The sequence below is a fragment of the Ornithorhynchus anatinus genome, chromosome X1 (genome assembly GCF_004115215.2).
Source record: "Ornithorhynchus anatinus isolate Pmale09 chromosome X1, mOrnAna1.pri.v4, whole genome shotgun sequence".
NCBI lineage: Eukaryota > Metazoa > Chordata > Mammalia > Monotremata > Ornithorhynchidae > Ornithorhynchus > Ornithorhynchus anatinus.
In genome coordinates, this window is record NC_041749.1 from 60,637,068 (window position 1) to 60,654,555 (window position 17,488).

The following is a 17,488-nucleotide window of genomic DNA, read 5'->3' on the forward strand; positions in this document are numbered from 1 at the left end:
GCCTCCGCTGGAGAGAGCAGCGGCGGAGACCGTGTCTTCGGGAGAGAGCCATGTTTCTGAAAGGGTGAGGAGGAGGAGAGAGCGGGAAAGGAAAAGATCATGGATGAAAGGTAGCTTACCTGTAATAGAGCGGGGGTTCCAGAGGCCACACTTGAAAGTAGCTGTGGGTGCAAGGGGGGGAGGGGGGGAAAGGGTGGGGGGAGGGGAGGGTTTGGATGGGAAGGAGGTGGCGGGGCCCTGGACGGGGAGAGGGGGATGAGGTGTAGCTGCGGGACAGGAAGACTGGGATGGGACGTGGGTGGGGAAGAGAGAAGGGGGGAGGGGGGGAGGAGAGGGTTTGGTGGGGGGGAGAGTAGGGGGAGGGGGAAGAGGGGTAGCGCTGGTAAAGTGGGGTTCTTGGGCGGGGGAGGGGAGGGGGAGAGGAGAGAGGGGGAAAGAGCTGAGCGAGAGAGGGGAAGGGGAAGGGGAGGATAGGAAGGGGCGGGAGGGGGGGGGGGGGAGGAGGGACATGGCGAGGCCAGAGAGGTGGGTGGCAGCACTGACAACAATAAACAGTAACGAAATCGGTAATATAGTAACATGATACAGTATGATACAATACAGTAGTGTTAATATAGCAACATGATACAGTATGATACAATACAGTAGTGTTAATAAGCGGGCGATGACCAGGGTCGGGGGTAGGCTCGATTAAGGGGCGACCTGATCAAACTCAAAGTCAGGCAGCTGGTGAGGCCAGAGAGGTGGGTGGCAGCACTGACGACAATGAACAATAACAAAAACCTAACCTAAACTAGAATAAACTAGGAAAGGTGTGAGGAAAAACAGTGAGACCATGAACAGAAAAGATACAACCCTACTGCTGTCTCTAAGAAGGTATGGGAGAGAAGAATTGAGATTGGAAAGATGGCAAGATTTTAGCCAGAGTGCCCTAGATTGACTATTGGAAAATCATAATTATCCTTGTCCACTTGTAGTACCCATGTCAGACCACAGTGGGACACCGTGTACATAATTTTTGCTGCATGTCAGATAAAGAAGTGTAGGAAACAACTGCAAGACTTGTAGATGGTATTAGTAGTCCTTATCATAACACCTGACACAATCAGTCAATTTTGGCTCTGGCAATTACTGAAAAACTTTGATGCTGTGATTTAAATAAAAAATGAACCTCTTCTTCATCATGGTCTAGTGGAAAGAACACACCCCTAGGAGTCAAAGGACCTGGGTTCTAATCCCAACTCTGCTGCTTGCATGCTGTGTGACCCTGGGGAGTCACTTAACTTCTCTATGCCCAGTTTCCTCACCAGTTAAATGGGCATTAAATGTCTGTTCTCCCCTCTCCTTAAACTGTAAGCCCCAGGTGGTATAGGGACTGTCAGGCTTGATTATTGTGTGCCTTCCCCAGCACTTAGTATGGTGCTTAGCACATAGTAATCACTTAGAAAATGCCACAAATATAATTACTAGCATTAGAACCTGGCAGATTTGGGTTATAGAGAAATTTATTGAGATCGTAAGATTCTTCCCCAACCATCTGGATAGTTGCATCAGAATTGGAGAGCTTGTATCTCATCTTTCCCCATCACCAACTGAATAAAGCACAACCTCTTCAGCATATTCTGTGCAGTCATGCTCGAGGTTCCAATAAGGAATCTGAAGCCTCGTGTCAAAATATGATTCAAATCTTCTGAAATACTTAAAGCTAAGAATAGTATCAAAGGTCCACGGCACAAGATGGCCAATATTCCCTTTGGTTGACTGACAGAGTGGTGCTAAGATGGAATCAGCATTCAGATCCAACTGAAGACCTAAAGTGTGATTTTTTTGTTTCCAATCTTCTTTATGACTAGGAAAACTTTTGGGAGCCATTCCACCAACTTCATCTACTTGCACCATATTAACATAAAATGGCAAGAAAGAATTAGCTAAAATGAGGTCTTGGCATATAGTTCCATTCTTCACCATCAAAACATACCTTTACTGAGAGGGTTGTGTGAGAAGAGTGGAAGGCAGCCAGACCCCAAGAAAGTTGCTCCATAGTGGGCTGGAATGGGATCAACATAAACTGAGTGGATAGAAGAAATATTTAAAAGACAGAATGAAGTGAAACCTCAACACCGCAGTCACAGTGGAAAGTTTGAAGGCAGTGGCAGAAGACAAGCAAGCCTTGTATATCCCAACTGGTTCTGAGGGAATTGTTAGAGAACAGAAAGTTTGGAAAGATTGTGCCACTAAAAGGAAAAGCAAAAAAATGTGCTGGGCACTTTGCATACAAATACAGCAGTTTTTACATGCACATCATTTGGATATGATTGTTGGTCACATGTTGGTTTTGTCAGTCCACGTTCATTTGCACTGAAATCATCTCATCATCATGTTCCTAAAAACTTGATGCCATATATTACTTAGACAACTGGCAGAATTGGGCTCATTGATGTCAGTGGTTGTATCTAGGAAGAACTATTCTTCTAGAGATTCAAAATGCAAAGAAGTATTTCCCTCCTTTATTAATATGATGTTGTGACACTTAATTTTTAGTATTTAGGAAACACTGTGCTATCCTTAGTGCAAAAGCTTGATATGAACATGTTTTTAAAACAAGTCAATTGTTTAAGTTTGAAAGGTAGCTTGACAAAGCATTTGCTCCATGAGTGAGTTGTTTCTATCGCTTCTGCCTGTCTGCTTCCTTATTTCCATGGTTTTTAAACAAATGCTAACTCTCAGTATTTCTTTTACAGATGCAAAAGAAATCGTTTTAAAGGCTCAGATCTTAGCTGGAGGAAGAGGAAAAGGGACTTTCGATAGTGGATTGCAAGGAGGAGTTCATTTAACCAAAGAGTAAGTTTTTAAATATCGTGTCTCTGCCAAATCACAGTAAGCTGTATTGGATCTGGGCTTGGGCACTGAGGACAAAGAAATTTATACTGGTCTCTAATAAAAGAACCTGGTATAACAGTGGATGGTGATTTGAATTCTCTCTGCTTTTCGCTATGGAAGAGCTTCCCTGCTAATCAGGGAAGCTATTTCATGATGGAATTTCCTTCCCTGGGGAATGTCCAATAACTACCAGGAAGTTTGAGGAAGAAAGACGGGGACACTTTTGCATTGAAGACTTTTCATTCATAAAGATTATTAAACAATAATAGATTCAGTATGTTTTTCAATTTTCTTTTTTCTTTCTTAGTCCTAAAGTTGTAGGACAGCTGGCTAAACAGATGATTGGGTATAATCTAGCAACAAAGCAAACTCCAAAGGATGGTGTGAAAGTTAATAAGGTAGTATGAATTCTTTTTCATTTTATTTTGTGTGTGTGTGAAAAGCAAGACAAACCACATCGAGAAAATAATGAAATAATGCCTCCCTGAAATTTACACATTATTTCTTAAGGTTATATATTATCTGCAACAATATGATTCTTTTTTAATATAGGAAAGCATTTTATAAATGCAAAGCACATCTACTGTGAAAGCTATGTTGGGATAGAAGAATTAGAGGTACTGATTAGGTCTCACGTTCTGGTTAATTACAAGTACAGTTTATCTAGAAGAGTGCATTGTGTAGTCATCCTGAAGACTAGAGAGAGCAACATAATAGAGGTTATCAGTAAGGACTGTAAATATAATTGGTATTTGTTAAACACTTTCTATGGACTGTATTAAACATAGAGATAGATGCAAAATAAGGAGATTGGACCCAGTCCCAATCCCATATGGAGCTCACCGTCTGAGGGAGAACAGATATTTTATCCCCATTTTACAGATGAGGAAACTGAAACATAGAGAAGATACGTAACTTGTCCAAGATCACACAGCAGGCAGATGGTGATCCAGGATTAGAATCCAGGTCCTCTGACTTTCCAGGCCTATATTCTATCCATTAAAGAATAGACATCAGCGAGGAGCTCCCACAAACTCTTCAGCTGAATCATAACTGTATTTGAAATTCCTTTGAAAAATGTGAGTTTAGAAGTGTCTGAATATGTAACCTCATGTCATCTCTCAGGGAATTTTCTTAGCCAAAATGGTTGGCTAAGAATGGTTTTTCATAGCCAAGGAAGCTAACATTCCTTAAGTTTGATTCAGATTACCTTGTATTTGTGAAGATGGATTTTTAGGAATTGAAAGTCATGGTCATCCATTGTTTACAATAGTAGACTCCCATCAGTGTTTAATAAAGTCACCACATGCATAAAATGTTTGTTGAAAAAAAATTGATGTATGGCAATGTAAATGCAACATGCCAAAGAGTAATTTGATAAGCAGTTTGATCATTAAAAGTTCTGTGCATTATTAAATCTATGCACTGCAGGCCTGTAATATATTACAGCTATTAAGCAATCTATACATTTGGAAATTCTGAAACCACTGATTTACAGGTGTAATGAAAAACAATTGACTTGGGAAAGGGAGGCTAGTTATTACTCTCAGAAGGAACACCAGAACAAATGAACTGTGCCTTATGTTTATAAAGGATATAATTTATACCACTTCTTAAAATGACCTAATGGAGATGAATGCATAAAAATAATAGAGCATCAGTTGCAATGGAAAAGGAATCTATCTTTGACAACTGAACTTGATATTTTTTAGTCAAATGCGAGTAAACACGTAATGTTTTTTGTATTGCTGAACTCTTGAATTAAAACAACTGCTTTGGGGAACTTTTGTGAGTGATTTTTGTGTAAAGAAAAAAGGTAGCAAGAGTTTCTTCAGCAAAACTATGTAGCTGTCACTTTTTAGGCTAACAATATTAAGGAGTGGCATGAAAATGGACATTACAGAGCCTTCAAAATTTCCAACAACTAACTCGATGCTTTTTAATTTCATGGATGAAAAATAAACCCACCCTTTATTTTGCATCAAATTTTCATGTTGGTCACTTAATAATTACCAGGATGTACTGTGTGTCAAATACTGAGTTAAGCCCTGGAATAGGTACTGCATAATATATCAGGCATAGTTCCTGACAGTCCTGGAATTCATAATGTAGATGGGAATAGACAAAGACAGTGGTACCAATGGATTGCAAGCAACAGAGTCGATCAATCAATGGTATTTATTGAGCGCTTACTATGCGCAGATCTAGGGAAAGTACAATCCAACACAATTAGCAGACATATTTCCTGCCCACGATGAGCTTATATTCTAGAATCAGCAAGCCAAAGTGACAATATCAAGACAGTAAAATAGATCTTGGAGATAAGGTATCTTCAGCCTCTCCTTTCACAACTCAGGCAAGACAGAAATCAGACAGCCTTCAAGGTTTGTTTAGAATTTAGGCCTGCATTGAAACTAACATATCTATCTATATATATTTGCTGCCTATAGGGTATGTATATACGTACATACACACACACACTCCTGGCACTTTCTTTTGCCTCTATTACAATAATAATGGTATTTGTTAAGCGCTTACTATGTGCAAAGCACTGTTCTGAGCGCTGGGGAGGATACAAGGTGATCAGGTTGTCCCGTGTGGGGCTCACAGTCTTAAAGTCCATTTTACAGATGAGGTAACTGAGGCACAGAGAAGTTAAGTGACTTGCCCAAAGTCACACAGCTGACAAGTGGCAGAGCCAGGATTTGAACCCATGATCTCTGACTCCCCAGCCCATGCTCTTTCCACTGAGCCACGCTGCAAGCTCTTAGAACAATGCTCTGCATATAGTAGACCCAGGAAGGTGTCCTGGAAAAAGTACCAGAAGACCTGGAATCTAGTCCCAGCCCTCCCATGGACCTGCTGTGTGACCTTGAGCAAGTCACTTAACTTCTCTAAGCCTCAGTTTGCAAGCAAGTATGGAGGGAAAGACTCACTGCCGAATTAATTTTATTTTTCCTGCTAATTTTGTAGGTGATGATTGCTGAAGCATTGGATATTTCCAGAGAAACCTACTTTGCTATTTTGATGGACCGGGCCTGCAATGGGCCTGTTTTGGTTGGCAGCCCTAAAGGAGGTGTTGACATTGAAGACGTGGCAGCTACTACTCCAGAACTCATCTTTAAGGTATATGTGCATTTGATATTGAATTTTATTAATTGATCTTTGTTTAGAAATGAGTTTTCTTTCTCTTTGAACTTGATTCATAAAGATTGGCTTGCTAGGCTCAAATCATTTCTTGTTCATAGCATGTTATCATTTCTAAAATTTCTGGACAGATATGTCATCTTTCAACTTCAAATACCAGGTAAATACCCTGAGAATGTTACATCCTGGGTTGCTCAGAATGCCCAGCGATCTAATATTTTGCCATAACTTAGAATAATAATATGTCCTGTTTGATGTGTTGTGAGAATAAACCAGATAATTGCTGTATTTAAAAGCCTGGGGTTCTTGGGGCTAAGGAGATGTTATGCCAAAGGAGCCTTAGTAATATTAAATATATGTTTCAATAATAAAATAATATTTAACATATATATGAAGTTCTTTAAAGCAATACTAATGGATCATGGACACCTGCTTTGGGAGCATTCCAGAAAATGTCATAAAAATTAACTGTCTAAATATTCCTCAAAGCCATCTGTATAGTAATTAGAAGTGAAAACTGGTGTCAGATTGACTTGTCAGCGTGCCACCCTGTAGAATTATATATATTTTTGGAAGGACTGTTTCATAGATGGTTCGGTAATTAAAACATACCCTATAGGCATCAGCAATAGCCCTAATCTCAGGGAACTTTGGCAAACTGCCATGCTTTAATTACTAAGCACTTTTATTTTGAAGTCATAAATCTTCTTTCCAATTCAACATCTTAATTCTGTTTATGCATTACAATAGGAAGAAGTAGACATTTATGAAGGATTAAAGGATAGCCAAGCACTACGAATGGCGGAAAATTTAGGCTTCAAAGATGCTCTGAAAAACCAGGTACTGTGATAAAATGTGTAGCTTGAATAATAAAATACTTAAATCTGGAAATAACTTTATTGATAGATTTTATTAGCATAATCACCAAATATATTTCAAATTGAATATACATCTGTGAAAGTTGTATATTTTTTCATACCATTTATCAAAAATTTGTCTTAAGCAAAATTACCTCTATGATTTTCCCTTTTGCCGTGGAATAAATTGGACTGCCACAAACCCATGCTGCTTTTACCAGTACCTTTAGCCGTAGAAAGGGAAGTATTTTCATGGCTCACAAGTGGAGTCACTTCTATGGAAATTACTCCTTGGGTTTCTGAGAAGGCATGGCTTGGATGTTCTAGGAGTCGGTCTGGATGCCACATCTAATGAGAAATATTTTGAGGGTTTGGCATTGGCCTAAACTCAGATTACCTGTTTGAGTTGTTGAGGGGACATAAGAACCCTGCATGGGAGTCCTGTAAACTTGGCTTCAGGGTTATTTGAAGAGTTATTGTAAATATCTGGATGAGATACCCAGATAAACATTGTCAAGAACCTTTGCCCATGTTTGGAGACAAAAGAGACCAGTACAGAAGAGAATGGTGGTGTTTTCTAAATCCAGAGTATCACTTTCCTTATACATGTTTCAAAGAAACAATTTGTCAACCAAGATAATTTACCAAAGGCTGCTAGCATTTTTTTTGGCTGTTATGAAAACATTTTAGATACATATGGTCCCTGGAGGAAATTATAACTCCTATTAATGAGTATGTAACAGTAGAGAGTTCAATAAATATGTTTTCTAGATTATTTTTTTCTCCAAGTAATCTGGTGGAAAAAAGGCATAACCTTTTTTTTTTTAAGATTTCTTAAAAATTTTTTTATTTTATACAATTTACTTTCATATCAAATTTAGGCTGCAGATCAAATTAAGAAACTGTATACTCTCTTCTTGGAAATCGATGCAACCCAGGTCGAAGTTAATCCCTTTGGTGAAACTCCAGAAGGACAAGGTAAAAAAAAAATAAAAGCAACAACAGCAACAAATGAAAATGTTTTGATTTTTTTTAAATGTAAAAACTATAAATTAAATTACATTGGAGACATTTGCAGGATCATAGCATTAATTTTATTTGGGAATTTCATTCCTGTACAAAGCAATGTAGCCTAGTGGAAAGAGCATAGGACTATAATGATCAGAAGACCACTTGCCTGCTGTGTGACCTTGGTCAAGTCAGTTAACTTCCCTGTGCCTCAGGTTCCCCATCTGTAAAATGGGAATTAAATATGTGCTTTCCCTCCCATTTAGACTGTGAGTTCTGTGTGGGATAGGAACTATCTGATCTGATATGCTTTATCTAGCCACAATTATTATTATTTTAACCATATTCCCAAGTGCTTCCATGCTACAAATGAACATTTCATAGTATTTTGCTTTTATTATCTAATTACTAAACATAGTAAGAGTGTCATGTTTCACTTAGAAATGGCAACTTTTCTTCTTCCGGAGGTATTGTTTTCTGGACCATAGCAGAAATATGGTTAGGATTTTGGTACTTATTGTTTTCTGGATGTGACCTATGAACATGATCTAATTGAAATTTTGTAAATCTTTCTGGTTAGTCCAGACCTATATACATTTTATTGAGTTGAATTTTCATTACAAACTTAAGTGGAATCACCCACTCAGTATGAATCCATATATATATAAACACACACACATATATAATAATAATGTTGGTATTTGTTAAGCGCTTACTATGTGCAGAGCACTGTTCTAAGCGCTGGGGTAGATACAGGGTAATCAGGTTGACCCACGTGAGGCTCACAGTTAATCCCCATTTTACAGATGAGGTAACTGAGGCACAGAGAAGTTAAGTGACTTGCCCACAGTCACACAGCTGACAAGTGGCAGAGCCGGGATTCTAACTCATGACCTCTGACTCCCAAGCCCATGCTCCTTCCAATGAGCCTTATATATATACTTATATAGGAAGAAGCATGGCTTAATGGAAAGAGCACGGGTTTTGGAGTCAGAGGTCGTGGGTTCTAATACCGGTTCCGCCACTTATCAGCTGTGTGACTTTGGGCAAGTCACTTAACTTCTCTGTGCCTCAGTATTCTCATCTGTAAAATAGGGATTAAGACTGTGACATCCCACGTGGGACAACCTGATTACCTTGTATCTACCCCAGTGCTTAGAACAGTGCTTGGCACATAGGAAGCGCTTAGCAAATACCATCCTTATTATTATTATTTTTAAGCAATTCTACGAGAGTTTTATGGGATGGGTCTGCTAGGCATACTTCTGCAATATGGAAGTAGGAATTTTTAGGTAACAGTGACTAAGGATAAGGTGACTAACTTTTTCTGATGTTTTGTATCATAAATTGACGTATTCCCAAGGGCTTAGTGCAATTCTCTGCACACAGGCATGTGCCCTGAAATTTCTCATATGGCTAATGGTGTTTCTGACCCTTGTTGAGCAGAGTCAGTGAATTCTAGACCTCAAGTTCATGAGCAAAATATAAAATGACTTCCACTTTAAGACATTATCTTCCTCATGTTGTTTGTAATTTCCTATAAAACCATAAGGAAGGACACCCTACTCCCATTCAGTACCTTAAGGGCTCTCGTTTTATCTCAATCAGTACCAATTTTCTTGGCCAAATCAAATCAACAAAAAATCTTTCCGAATAGCTTTAGAGTTTAGGCTTTAATACCAAGACGTATCATCACCTCTGCACAAAGTAAGCGCTCAATAAATATGATTGAGTGAATGAATGAATCACCTGTAGAGCAGTGACCGTCATTTTATCATCTGTACAAGATGGCAAATTAAGGGAAGGAGATCATTGATTCCAGTGCTTTGTTGCTAAATTTAAATTCAATTCTCATATATTTTTTTTTCTATAGAACTAGTTTCTTCCTGGAGCATTTTCCCCTCAAGACTGCAGCCCCTTAAGGAAATTTTAGATTTAGAAGCAAACCGCAGAAAGACACTATCACTATTTTTCCTGCCATCCATTTGCTCCCCGCCCCTTGCCAACCTCCTGAGTTTACCACTGCTTTGGGAATATGAAATGTAGGTCATTGTTCCTTGGTGACAATTTGTCAGATATTCATTAACGTCTCTTAATTAGCCAAGTGAAGACCATTCCATCAATGGATGGACAGTCACAGCAGCGAACTTGTGTAATGGTCCTGTAGATGAGACCTGCATCGCCGCCATCTGGTCTACCCCTCAAATTTTCTCAAAACGTTATTTCTTGGGTCACTTTTTGAAATATGAAATCTACTTTGTGTTGTTCTCTGTCATCCTTTATGACATTTCACTATACGCTTTTTTTAGTATTGAGGTACACGATACTAAATCATTCAAAGGTATTGAGGACTTACAGTGTGCAGAGAATTATACTAAGCACTAGGGGGAGAGTATAAGGGCTTATGCTCTAGACTTATATCCCTGTTAGATATGATATATTCAAAGAGGCCTAAACTCATTTTTAAAGAATTAAGGGTTAGTCAACTGTATCCTTTCTTCTCTAGGTTTGTAACCTCATCAGCTTTTTACATTTTTTTAATGGCATTTGTTAAGCGCTTACTATGTGTCAGACAGTGTACTAAGCACTGGAATAGATACAAGCTAATCAGGTTGGACATAGTCCATATCCCATAAAGAACTCAGTCTTAATCCCCATTTTGCCGATGAGGTAACTGAGGCACAGAGAAATTAAGTGACTTGCCCAAGGTCACACAACAGACCTGTAGCAGAGCCAGGATTAGAACCCAGGTCTTCTGACTTACAGGACTATGCTTTTTCCACTAGGCATTCTATCATCTTCTCTCAGTGGGCAGATCCACCAATTTGAGGAGCATCTTGACCTAGTGGATAGAACATAGGCCTGAGAGTCAGAAGGACCTGGGTTCTAATCATGCCCCAACCATTTGTCTGCTGTGTGACCTTGGGCAAATCACTTAACTTCATTGAGCCTTAGTTACCTCATCTGTAAAATGGAGATTGACTGAGCCCTATGTGGGACATGGACGGTGTCCAACCTGATTAGCTTATATCTACCCCAGCCCTTAGTACAGTATAGTAAGTGCTTAACAAATAGCGTAAAAAAAATTACTATCCATCACACAATGTGTTCACTTATTCCAAAGACCATTGCAGTGTACCATAAATCAGAGTCAGTGTATTTGCTGGTGCTGCTGCTTAGTTAAGAAATACTTTATTTTATAATGTAACTAGCAACACATTGTTAGATCACATAAACCTATTCTCATTTATTAATATTTTCCTTCCAAATCCCATTACTGTGACAAAAGTTGTCATTAGTAGTTCTCATGAGGTGATTTTTAGTAAGCTTTTCATTACATTTCACTTTCATCAAGAAGCAGTATGAATGAAATAGTGTTGCCTTTAACCGCTTATATTCTTGCAAAAAAAATCTGTTGATTGAAGGAAAAGCTAAAAACAATGCCTGGAAATGAACCTAACAAACATTGGGTGATTTGAAGAATAATTAAGGTTCCGTTATAAACAAAATCTTTTTTATATTCCAAAACTTGGGAATAAATTGCTACATGAGGTAAAGGCTACAATGATTATCAACCTCCAGTAAATTTGGAAATCAGATTTGGGGAGGTGCACAAAAGAAAGACTGCACCTGTTTCATGGACAAATATTACAGTGTATTTTAAAAATGGTCCCCATACACAAGCAATGGTGTAACATCTAGGAAAAGCATAGGCATTACAAAAAGGAAAAAAAAATGATAATTTCAATACTTAAGTTACTATTACAATTCCTGTAGGTTACTGCAGAATATATGACCTTTTAAATGAAAACTTTAATCAGTTCATGGATAGTTTTTTAATTAAAAAGTTTTTTAAAGCCATGAAAACTCCATTTTAAATGGGAGTTATTGAGTCTACATTTCTTTAGGGTACTTTCTTTCCCTAGTAACTCATAAATTTTTGCTTTTATAACGTGTACATGAGGGTGCTAATGTTATATTCCCAATCTGTAATGTGCTAGACTACATATGTATTTGAATAGTGTATTTTTGTCACGCAGAATTAACTTCAACTATCACATTTTCAGTGCTCCCCGTTTTAATCACATGCAATTGGAAAGTATTACTGGGTCGGGTAGCGTTCCTCTTCATTGAAATAGAGGCCCTTAAAATGAAATGTAAGCTGTGTTTAAAGTAATTCAGTGCAGTATTACTATTTAGATTCCATCTCCTTTCATATTAGCAGATTTCCATCTCAAACCTATAGTTTTCTTTATTTTATTAAATAATGAATTCACTCTTGACTTCTAAGACAATCACAAGAATGCTTTATTTCATGATTGCTGTGAAAGTTATATGTTATAGATGTCCACTTTGGAGCTACATTTCTTTTCCACACTATGGGTACATAATTGGACATTTCAGCGGTTAAAGTGGAACTCACAAAAAGATTGTAATTTTCATCTGTTTCTCAGAAGTTTTGATTCTCCATTTTTCTTTTGTTTTTTTCTGTCACTCCCAGATTAATAATCCTACACACCAGTTCCTTTTACTTGTTTAAAGCTCTTATCTCTTGGAATCAGATAAATAAGATCCAATTTGAACCAATGGGTTTAGTAACCAAAATTATTGGAAATCTAAGCTAAATCATCCTAAGTTAGCCAACCAATCAGGTTCCAGTTTTAGTCCAAATTAATTTTGCTAAATACCTTCAGTGCTTTTTCTTGTTTTCAATAAGCTTTTGGCGTTTTTAGTGCATTTGTGTTTTTACTTAGGTAAAATCATATTGAAGGATATTTTTGACTCTGTCCCTTGTCTTTTTCACATCAACTAGGAGTGTGTTCTTAAAATTCCCCAAAATACTGGAATATTATTTTTGAGAAATGTAAGACTAATTTACATTTCAGAATTTTTAATTTTTCCTGGATGTTCAGATTTTAGTTATCTCAAATCAAGTGCAGCTTGAAGGCAAAACATTTTTCAATTTAAATATCACAGCTATTTCACATAGTTGTGTTTCTGTCTGGGGGTAAATCTCTCATTGGAATTGTGATTTTTATTTAATTTCATTCTGGGCACATTCTTCCTTTAACATTTTGAGGATCAGAGGTCTCCCTAAAGTGTCAATCATGTTCACCATTTAAATTCTTGAATTAGCAGCTCAGAAATCTCATGCCACTAACCAAAACAAAAACACTCTGTGAATATAAGAACTGAAACTTTCTTTGATATTTGTTCAAAATGAAAATTCATTTGTATAATACATCAAGCATATAACAGTGCACTTTTGATGATAAAAAATTCTTATAAATATTAATAGGTGTTTTTTCAGCTACTTTGTGCATGGAATGGCCTTTGTTTAAGATGAATGTTCTCCAGAACTGAGATTCTGTTAATGTGACATTGAAAATGTTCATGTTTGAGCCAAACTAAGCCTCTAAAACTACGTTTAACTAGAGTTGTTGGTTGCTTTGTTAATGAGAAAGCTAAAGTCTCACCAGGAAATTTATTGTTCTCCTGTTGTTAGCATAAAAGGCAGTGGATTTTTAATACTAGCATTGTCCTGAAATGTATGTGAAAAATGTGAACTTTAGTTTTCTTATATGAAAAGATTAGCACAAAGAGCTCAATTCTCCCATATTTTAAAAACAGTGTAAATTTAACTTTGTTGAATTGCATGTAAAATAAATGTTGTAAAAACCATGAGGATCACCACTTCATTCTAAACTTCTTCATCCTTCCTGCACACAAACATAGGTACTTGTCTTGAGTCACCTTTGGAATAATGAGAGAATTAGCTTGTGAGCTAGATTTCTTCGGTGTGTAATCTACTTCATCAGACTAACATTGGCACTTTTACAAAATTCAGTATAGCAGAAGTATTGTTATTCAACAAGCACTTGCTTTGTACTGAACACTGTGTCCTGAATGTTGGAATGAATGGAAAATAATCAAGATTTAGACATTATCCCTGTCCCATTATGGGCTCACAACCTAGGATGGAAAGGATAGCTACTTAGTAAAGAGAAAATGATTATAAACAGTGCACAGATGATTTTGTCACTTTTGTTTTTCCATTGGTATTTGTTAAGCACCTACTATATACTGTGCTAATCACTGGGATAAACACAAGATGATCAGGATGGACACAAGTCTATGTCCCACATGGGGCTCACAGTCTTAATACACATTTTGCAAATGAGGTAACTGAGGCCTAGTGAAGTGACTTGCTCAAGGTCACACAGTAAAGTGGCAGAACCAGAATTAGAACCCAGGTCCTCTGACTCCCAGGGTCGTGCTCTAGGCCAACTTAAAATACAAGAAAAAGTATAAGAAAAGAGTGTAGTATAAGAAAAAAAATCTCTCTGCTCTGCTACAGTCCTTAGAAACAAACCGCTGCAGTCTTCCCAACAATTGAACTTTTTTAAAAGTTAGCTATAAGTTTGAAGGTCCCTGCACTTCTTAAAATTGGACTCCAGTGCAGGGTGGCATTTGAGTTCCCATAGTGACTGGTGAGGGGAGGTAAGCTGTTCAGACCCAGAGAAACCCCTTCTAAAGACCAGAGCATGAAGTTACATGGGGACTCAAAGTCTCAGTATGATTCTGTTTCATAGGTTCAGTATAAAGCATTAAGTAATCCTTGTGGGCCTGAAGTAGGCAGATGCAAAGATATCTGATTTAAAACCAGGTGGTTATTTAGGCATTAACTCAAGAGGGAACAAATGTCAAGTTGCAATCATTCATTCATTCATTAAGCAGGGCTTTGAAGTGGGGAAGAGTGATTGGCAGATTTGAGGAGGGAGAGCATTCCAGGCTAGAAGTAGGATGTGGGCCAGGGGTCAACGGTGGGACAGGCGAGATGGAGGCACAGTGAAGTGGAATGTGCGGGCTGGGATGTAGAAGGAGAGAAGGGAGGTGAAGTAAGGGGCAAGGTGATAGAGAGCTTGGAAGCCAATAGTGAGGAGTTTTTATATTTGAGTGCTGCATAGGATAGTATTAGGATCTTTCAGTAGAGTTGGTTGACACAATCCTTGACATAAAAGAACTTGCAGTCTGGACAGGGAGACAAACGTTAAAATAGATTACAGATAGGAGAAAGCCTAGTGGAAAGAGCATGGGCTGGAGAGTCAGAGGACCTGGATTCTAATTCTGGCTCCAATACTGTTTTTTTTTTTTTTAAGGATATTTTTTCAGTGCTACTGTGTGACCATGGGCAAGTCACTTAACTTCTCTGGGCCTTAGTTACCTCATTCAGAGTATGAGAATATGTACACAGCAACCACCAAGTAGCCCTCAGTCTGCCCAGGGTTTGTGCCCTCAGTCTGCCCAGGGTTTTGTGGAGGCCTTACATTGTGGATATCTTTCTATTTCCTGCTTGAGTGGTGGAAGGCAGGATGGGACGGAGCCTCTCCGGTGCTGGTTCCTGGGAAGGCAGCCTGGCTGGCTGTTCAGGGGAGGGGTCTGATTGCATGTGGCAGCAGCTTTTATCCCCAGCCTGGCACAGAGTGCAAGTGGGGCCCTCAGTGGCAGAAGAAAAGGTGGCAGTTACTGTGGTTGCGTTCCTCAGCCACGGTTGGGGGGATCCTAAGAGCGTGTGGCAACAGCTTTCATCCTCGGCCTGGCATGCAGAGATGTGTGCAGAATTGGGCTTGTGAGCTTGTCATTTCAAGGAAAATTATATCTCTGAATCTTAAAATTTCTGATCTCAGAATATAATTACTGCCTGGCTGGAAGATAGGGTGCACGACCTGTTGGGAGTAACCTCTGGGGAGGTGGGCAAAATAATCACTCTTATACAACATAGAGGGGCTTTAAACCCTCTTCCGTAAAACAGCATCTGTCCAGTGATATTATATAATTATTACTAAAGCGCTGGGGTGGGTACAAGTAAATCGAGCTGGACACAGTCCCTGTCCCACATGAGGTTCACAGTCTCAATTCTCATTTTACAGATGAGGTAATTGAGGCCCAGAGAAGTGAAGTGACATGCCCAAGGTCACACAGCAGACAAATGGCAAGAGCTGGCATTTGAACCCAGGTCCTTCTGATTCCCAGGCCTGTGCTCTATCCACTAGGCTATGCTGCTTCCCTAAATGGCAGACACCCCCACTATTCTCCCTCTCTCACAATTCTGTAACCTTGGCATTATCCTCGACTCATCCTTCTTATTCAACCTACATATTTAGTCTTTCACCAAATCCTGCCAGTTTTACCCTCACGTCTCTAGAATTAGTTTCTTCATCTCCATCTAAACTGCTATTAAACTGGTCTAAGCTCTTGTATTCCACCTCATCTAGTGCATCAGTCTCCTCACTGACCTCCCAGTCTCTAGTCTCTCCACCTCCAGTCTATACTTCACTTTGCTTTCTGGATCATTTTTCAAAAAAAAAAAAAAAAGTGTGTGTGTCCCTACTCCTGATAAACTTCCAGTGGTTGCCCTTCCACCTCTACATCAAATAGAAACTCCTTACCTTTGGCTTTAAAGCACTCAATCAGCTCTCTCCTTCCTACCTTACCTTGCCACTCTACTACGTCCCAACCTGCCCACTTTGTTCCTCTAATGCCAATTTACTCACTGTACCTCAGTCTCATGACTCTTGCAGTTAACCCCTTACATTCTCCCTTTTGAATGAAAATCTCCCCTAAGGTATTGACGGGAACAGATCAAATGGGTTTAGTCATGATCTTTAGTTGAGTCACATACTTGAATTTGCACCTTTTGGCCCGCAATCTCGGTGTCATCCTTGACTCGTCTCTCTCGTTCACCCCACACATCCTGTTACCAAGACCTGCTGGTTTCACCTTTACAATGTCGCCAAGATCCGCCCTTTCCTTTCCACCCAATCGGCTACCTTACTGCTACGGGCTCTAGTTATTTCCCGGCTAGACTACTGTGTCAGCCTTCTCTCTGATCTCCCTTCCTCCTCTCTCCCCACTCCAGTCTATTCTTCACTCTGCTGCCCGGCTCATCTTCCTGCAGAAACGATCTGGGCATGTCACTCCCCTTCTTAAACACCTCCAGTGGTTGCCTATCAACCTCCGCTCCAAACAAAAACTCCTCACTCTAGGCTTCAGGGCTCTACATCACCTTGCCCCTTCCTACCTCTCCTCCCTTCTCTCTTTCTACTGCCCACCCCGCATGCTCCGCTCCTCTGCCGCCCACCTCCTCACCATCCCTCGGTCTCGCCTATCCCGCCGTCGACCCCTGGGCCACGTCCTCCCGCGGTCCTGGAACACCCTCCCTCCTCACCTCCACCAAACTAATTCTCTTCCCCTCTTCAAAACCCTACTTAAAACTCACCTCCTCCAAGAGGCCTTCCCAGACTGAGCTCCCCTTCTCCCTCTACTCCCTCTACCACCCCCCTTCACCTCTCCGCAGCTTAACCCTCTTTTCCCCCCATCTCCCTCTGCTCCTCCCCCTCTCCCTTCCCATCCCCTCAGCACTGTACTCATCTGCTCAACTGTATATATTTTCATTACCCTATTTATTTTGTTAATGAATTGTACATCGCCTTGATTCTATTTAGTTGCCATTGTTTTTACGAGATGTTCTTCCCCTTGACTCTATTTATTGCCATTGTTCTTGTCTGTCTGTCTCCCCCGATTAGACTGTAAGC

The 17,488-nt window shown here is 39.5% G+C and overlaps 1 protein-coding gene across 1 annotated transcript in view; it reads left to right on the forward strand.

Annotated features, from left to right (window-relative positions):
- SUCLG2 (succinate-CoA ligase GDP-forming subunit beta) overlaps window positions 1-17,488 on the forward strand; it is a 251,627-nt gene that overhangs the window by 142,201 nt on the left and 91,938 nt on the right. The window contains exons 3-7 of the mRNA XM_029050832.2: window positions 2,742-2,841; window positions 3,188-3,278; window positions 5,854-6,006; window positions 6,778-6,867; window positions 7,766-7,862. Of these exons, the coding sequence (XP_028906665.1) occupies window positions 2,742-2,841; window positions 3,188-3,278; window positions 5,854-6,006; window positions 6,778-6,867; window positions 7,766-7,862 (531 nt within the window). The remainder of the gene's footprint in view (window positions 1-2,741; window positions 2,842-3,187; window positions 3,279-5,853; window positions 6,007-6,777; window positions 6,868-7,765; window positions 7,863-17,488) is intronic.